This window comes from Lactuca virosa, chromosome 8 (assembly GCF_052849685.1).
Source record: "Lactuca virosa cultivar CGN04683 chromosome 8, Lactuca_virosa_CGN04683_v6, whole genome shotgun sequence".
Taxonomy (NCBI): Eukaryota; Viridiplantae; Streptophyta; class Magnoliopsida; order Asterales; family Asteraceae; genus Lactuca; species Lactuca virosa.
In genome coordinates, this window is record NC_136433.1 from 227,961,392 (window position 1) to 227,968,610 (window position 7,219).

General features: G+C 32.2%; 1 protein-coding gene across 1 annotated transcript; it reads right to left on the reverse strand.

The window, feature by feature from the left end:
- Positions 1–1,259: 1,259 nt before the first annotated feature.
- LOC145132320 (uncharacterized) lies at positions 1,260–6,018 on the reverse strand. Its single transcript, XM_079067066.1, has 10 exons — positions 5,365–6,018; positions 5,121–5,258; positions 4,717–4,905; positions 4,417–4,554; positions 4,216–4,337; positions 3,804–3,936; positions 3,395–3,524; positions 3,068–3,147; positions 2,831–2,965; positions 1,260–1,765 (listed from the first exon to the last, which is right to left on the reverse strand). The coding sequence occupies exons 1-10, from the start codon at positions 5,839–5,841 to the stop codon at positions 1,523–1,525; spliced, it is 1,785 nt and encodes a 594-aa protein (XP_078923192.1). The 5' UTR covers positions 5,842–6,018; the 3' UTR covers positions 1,260–1,522.
- Between the last annotated feature and the right edge of the window lie 1,201 nt (positions 6,019–7,219).

A 7,219-nucleotide genomic window follows, 5' to 3' on the forward strand; every position in this document is an offset into this window, starting at 1 on the left:
TTTTTTTTTTTCTAGATTTGAAAGTTTTTTTAGGTTTATTCTTTAACAATAAATGTAATTCTTAGCAATTGTTACATGTATTCTATAAGAATTAATGTAATTTTTGTTTTAATTATTCAATTGATGGTTCGAGAATTTTGTTATTCTATAAGAAATTTTTAAAGTCTTGATCAAGAAATATGTTCAAGAATATTTTTATTATTTTATTGTTCAATAAATTTTTTTTTTGAACATATTCAAACATATTCTGTTAGAATGTCCGAATTAAAAACCTTATAATTCGTAAAATCGGATTTTTAAAATTAATAGAATCTATGATCCATTAAAATATGCAAATTTCCTTTATTAAATCTATGTTAATTGACTAAAATACCCTTCTAGTTAAATTAGATGGTATTTTTCAATTATATTTAATTCAATAATATGTATTAATCACTTTCTTAAAATAAGTAAAATGATTGGCCCACATTTATGCATACAATAACACAATAATTACTTTGAATATAATAATCTAAGCCTATATAGAGCTAGGTTAATCCAAATAATAAATAAATGCCTTTTCATTTTACCTCACTACAAATAACGAAGTAACCTTGAATTTTTATTAATTAATACTAGAAAATAGATACCAAGGACATCACACTTGCACCCATGATCTTTACATTCTCTATTCATTTATTAGAAAATCACTATATAATTTTTTGATAGTTGTTTGTGTGAATGAATTATAGTTTTCGGATAACCAACTCAAACCTTCGCATCAAGGGTTGTTCCACAACAACCTTATGCTTTAACCATAAATGTTTATAATAAGAAATTATTATTTAAACTTTAAAATTATTATATTCAATCCCCCATCATTACTTAGATATTACACTTAATATACCTACAATTGGCATCAAAGTGGTTATTATGTCTGCAAACAATTAATATCAGTAACACTGATAATGGCTCAAACACTAAGCCTCCATCTCTAACGGAAGATAATGTCCTAATGTGTAAAGTGAGAATGTTTAACACCCTCTGGTTTAAGGAATTACCTTAGCATTTAAATGACATTATTTGCATATACTTATTAAAGAGAAGATAATGTCTTATAAGTGCTTTGAATACTAAATCCAACTAGAAAACACATACCAACTTTAACTATCATAGACATAAAATAAAGCAAGTCAAAAGTCAAAAGTCTAATCCAAGCACTAATATTTTTCCTCATTTATTTCATAAATAATCAAACAAGACAAACCAATCCTGCCCAATCTTTTGAACTCTTTCTCTTCAATTTATTTCAATAATAATCAAACAAGACAATACTATTCATAAAAGGTTTAAAAATTCAATATAAAAAAAAAAAAGCCGAGTTCTGGGTATACCTTATACTTGTATATCTATATATGTCTTTGTAAACTGGATACAGGGTCCTAATACAGGCCCATTTACCCATTTAATTATTTTAATTTTTATATTAGGTCAACTTCACCTTTACCTATTTACCTCTATGCCCCTGCCCCTGCCCCTGTCTTTAATGAGAGAGGGAAGTAAAAGTATGAGAAAAGTCAAAATCAGCGAGTTGTTTCAATTTCCAGACTGTAGGGTCTTTGATAATAAAGGCTACACCCACTGCCATTGTAATAGTGAGGAATGCTGTAGCCTTCAAGCAATGATTCCCACGTGAGAATTTGGACAATATCATCTTGGAATACTTGTCTGCATCTTTCACCGATGCTTCGCTGACACTACTTCCACTAGCTAATGCCTTCTCATTCTATATAGTGAGTGCCACAAGGAGACCAAATTTTAGTTTGAGTAAATTACACGAATAGTCCCTATGGTTTAGGGTAATTTGCGTGTTTGGTCCCTAACTTATTTTTTTAACTCCAAAGGTCCTTACTATTTGTTTTTGTTACGCGCTTGGTCCCTACTGTTTGTTTTTGTTACGCGTTTGGTCCCTACCTTATCTAAAAAGACTATTATTTAAATAGAGAAAAATAGTGGGGTAGGTAACGTAAGATGAGGGGGTGGGGTTGGGGTTGTGTTTATTTAAAGAAATTAACAAATCAAGGGAAAAAGAGTCTTTTTAAGTAAGACAGGGACCAATCGCGTAACAAAAACAAACAGTAGGGATCTTCCGAGTTAAAAAAATAAGTTAGGGACCAAAAGTGCAAATTACCCTAAACCATAGGGACTATTCGTGTAGTTTACTCTTTTAGTTTTCATATTTGTTACACAAAATATTTTAGAAAACGACACACATTTTTGCTAACACTTGTCTCATCACCGGATTGTACATGACAAAATTTCTAGGGCTATTTTCAATGATAAAGGATGAGAAGGGCATTTTTGTCTTTTTGCACAAACAACAGATCGAGATCGAGTCCATGTCTTACCTTATTCCACCTTTTTGGATGGATCAAAATATTATAATTTTTGTCTTATTAACACTCATATCTTAGTCCCTATTCAATGAATGCCAAACAAAGTACAACCTAAGTAACACATGGGGCCTTAAGGCCCCATTTGACTACTGTGTTTGACATTCGTTGGAATGAGACTAAGACAGGTGTCAATAAGACAAAAATTGCAATTTTTTATCCCATCCAAAAAGGTGGAACAAGGTAGGACATGACTCGCTCTCGATCTGTTGTTTGTGTAAAAAGACAAAAATGCCCTCCTCGTCCTCTATAATTGAAAATAACCCTAGAAATTTTGTCATGTCCAATCCTGTGATGAGACAAGACATTAGCAAAAATTTGCGTTGTTTTTCTAAAATATATTATTAAAGAGAAACATGGCCTAAAGCTAATAACTTATATAGACAAGAGGGATTTACCTTATCTCTAAAACTCTTCAAGGTTGCTTTTAAAGGTTCAAGATTCGAATGTTTAACCGAGTAAATCTTCCACTCATCAGACAGCTTTCTTAGAACAACAATACTAGCTTGAAGGCTATCGAGATAAATGTCATCCTGTTTTCAATTTTTTTAAGTGAGACCCACAGAAATATCAATGTAGTTTCATGTAGTTGTGATGAAAAATATCAAAAGGCGCATTCAATATTATAGTTTTACCCATTGTTTATAACAGTCTGGGTTTTGAGTCAAACACCATAGGAATATGTCGCCAGCTTCACTTGCCATAGCAGAGTTGCCTGTAAACAGACGTTAAATATTAGACTTTTTTGTTTTTTATTTACATTGAAATTCATAAACAATTAGTATAACACTATCATTAAAATAATGATTCGACTTTTTGAGTAAGGAGATCTAGGACATTATAAAGACGTAAATGTGCTTTGAGAGACTTTTTAGCTCGTTTTCTTTTGAGCTAAATTTTTAATTTTTTACGGGTTTGACCAATTAGCAATAAAAAAAAAATAAAATAAAAAGTTTTCTTGCCTTGAGCAGCAGCTTTTGCAGCAATAGGTAACAACTGGTGTGTAAGTTGCTTCATAGCTTTACTTCCAGGGGCAACAGCAAGAGCAACCTCCTTCAAAAGGGGATAGACTGCTTCAAATCTCTCAGTTGCCTGTTACAAAATTATACCAAATCCATTTTCGTTACTTTAAATTCTACTCATTTATGTAAAAAGAAATTTGAAATTTATCATCATAAAAGGGTTATATGCAAGAAATAGCAACATATATAGCAATGTGATGCATTATAACTGGATAAATTTTTCAAAGTATAAAGTCCAAATAAGAAAAAGAATTGTAACTATAATGTCTTGATAAGAAAAAACAACTGAAAATACAATGCTGTAACAAAATGAAATGAAAGTAGGATGCTATAAAATAACTGAAAGTACCTTGACACGAGATGAAGGAGAAGGGAAGGTAGCTCTCATAAGAAGCTCAAGAGCTGAAGGTGGGACCACACGCTCCCCCTTTCTTACAGCACCATTGACTAAAATTGTACCAGCTTTTGGAGAAGATACAATCCTACAAATAAAATTGTTGTTTGTACTTTGTATAAATGATGTTTTATAAAATATCTGAGAAAATAAAAGCACACTTAAATGGAAGTAAAGTATAAATGAGTGAAAAGTTAATGCTTTTTCGAAAACTAGTAAAAAATTTTAAATCTGGTGACCAAATTAGAAATGAGGTCAGAGTTTATTGGATATATTTTTCAAAGTACATGCCTTGATAAGAAAAATTACTAAAGTACAACATTGTAAAAGAAAAAAATGAAAGTACAATAATATAGATGTTTCTTACCTCTCAACCAACTGCAAAATAAGGTCTCTGGATTGAGGATTACCACCTGATTTACTGTTGACTAATGGCAAGAGCAAATGCACCCACATGAAAAGCCCCACAACCAGGTCCCCTTGACAAGCCTATACAAAATCCAATCTTATTGATGTTTATTGTTATCTTCTAGAAGATAGTAAATGTCTTGATTAGTTGAATAGTTACCTGTGTGATAGTCCACAATAGGACTGGAAGCTTATCTTGCCCTTGATATTTAGAACTCTCTTTTATTATTGGAAGAAGGCCGATTAAAACATCAGGCTTACGCCTTAGTACCATTGCTAGAACCACAAATATGGCAACCTGTCATGATAATTGCATAATCCTTGATCAATATGAAACATCAGTCAATGTTTCAAGAAAAAGCTCAGTTTTTGAATAAAACAAATTTCTTGTTTGAGAACATCTATACATCATCATTGTTAAACATATCATGGTTTATACCATTGTTCATAGACCATTTACCTGAGATTTTGAAGGTTCTTGGTGAACCGCCTTCTTTGAACCCTTGATACCCCCTTGATGGAGAGCCAGGTCTGCAAGTATGTTATCTAAGGACCACACAACGAAGGACCCAAGAGCATCTACAGGTTGGTGGTTAAGCCAGTCTGCTGATGTCCTATAAACATCTTCAGAAATATGTGATAAAGGGATCTGCATAAAGTCAACTAAATCAGTCTAAAAAGGAGTTTTGTACTCATCAGTAGCATATTCCTCTGGAAAGTAAAGCTTGGGATACAGAGAAACAAAAATCCAAATGTATGATGATGAATCTTTGGAGAATCTTCTAGATCATCAAAAGTAGGTAGGCTGTCATAAGCTTAAAAAGTGAAATTTAAAAGTGATAAAAAGGAAGAGGATGCTCTTACATCAATCATCTTCTCGACGGAAGCCTCCTTGAGAGTTTTCATCCATGGGAACTGAGACGCGTTCACGGAAGCAAATGCTCGACCAAAATAGTCGGCGAACCTCATTAGCCGTATGTCTGGTTGTGATTCATACGATTCCTATTGCAAAAACAGCAAATCAGATTTCAATTTCTTTTTTCGAGGTCCAATCAATTCGATTGAAAATACATTAGTTCTAGCAGATCAAAATTGGATGTTTAATTACCGTTATATCAACAAGAAAAACGGCCAGATCAGAATCATTAATCTTCGATGCAGCCTCCGCAACAGTAACTTTACGTTTTTTCAATTTCTTAGGTTTACTCTTCTTCACCTCCCCCTTCCCGCTCTCCGGTCCGGCCAAGTTATCCACATCACTGCCGTCTTCGTCGCCATCATCACCGGCGCGGAGAGGAGCATCATCAGCTGCTGCATCAATGGCAGCGGCGGCAGCCTTTTGAGATTCAACTACTCTTCGTCGACGATCCTCCGATTGTTGTTCGATCGACCGGAAAATGTTACCGTTTCCGGAGCCGTGATCGGGGTAATTTTCAGGAGCTTTATTAGTGGGTTTACGTCTTGATTTCTTATACGATACTGTTTTCCATTCTTGATCGTCGTTTTTGGTGTAGCTTGTGCTACTGCTATTAGCACGCTCTATTTCCTTCAAAATCGCTTCAAATTCTGCTGAATTTGCGTCCATGGGTATAGAATTGTTTATACGACAGCGTTTGATGATGGTCGTCCACCTCTCTCTGGTAGTCGCCGGCGAGGAGAGATCGTAGGAGTCTAGAGGAGCATGGGGAGGGAAACGTAGAAATAGGTGGAGAGATGCGTGTGTTCAGTGAAAATTACGTCTGTACCCCAGTAAAATTGTCAAATATGGGGTGGAGGATGGGACTAGTTAAATAATGCACATTTTAAAAGATCTAATCATTTATTACAATTTCACCTAACTATAACTTAATTTCCAAAAAAAAAATTATAAAAACTAATAGTATAATAAAAAGTAGTCTGTAGATATAAATTATAAAAAAACAAATATGTCTAATCTTATTATTTTTTATTAAAAAATAATCAAAATTAGTTTAATCATCAAACTAGTTATCAATTTTTCAGATGTTATCTGTAAAATTCATATGTTATCTATGAAATAATGATGTGGTAATATCATCATCAAAACTACATCATTTAAAAAAATCTAACTTTTTTTACAATCACAAGTTTTAAAAAAATAAAAAAAAAATTGAAGTTTTTCTGTTGAAAATCTTTAAAACCATTTTCACAACTAAACAAAATTTGGATTGTAGTTTTTAACTTAGAAAATGCCAAAAACAAAAAAACAAAAAAAAAAAATCTTAAAGAATTTTGTACGTCTAACATGTAAAATTCTCTGCACAATACTAAAAGCTTACAAAAAAATTGTTTTTTTAAGTTTTATTTGTGATCTTTTTCATTATAGGTAATGACTTAAAAGGGTAATATATTTTTTTATTTGTACACATTTTGTCTTTAAGTTTTTTTCCGTCTACATTTACCTTTCAACTTGTTAAACTGTATACATTTAGTCCTTATGATCGGCTACTCCATGTTAGCCGGTAAAAATGACTTAATAGGATAATATATTTATCACTTTGTACACATTTAGTCCTTAATATTTTTTTGTTGCAAAATAAGTCATTTTTGTTTTTATACTCATTTAGTATTTATGAATAATTTTCTTTAGGTTTTTCTCACGACGTCTTACGTGAGACAATCATTAATGAGGTGTTTGGAGCTTTTGATGTTTATCTTCATCGCGATCTCGACTACTTGGTTGCTTAGGTCATGTGTTCTGAACGTCATAACTTCTTCATAGAATCTCGGATTTTAACGATCTTTATATTCATGCGTTCGTATCTTAGTCTACTATAATTTTCATTTAGATTGCTCTCGGTAAAAAGTAATATATTTTTACTTACGATCTTTATATCCATACGTTTTTTATGAATGCATGTATGGATGTTTTTTTTTATAAAATCGTAAGTAAAATATATTACATTTTAACGGGAATAATCTTAATGAAAGTTGTAGTAAACTCA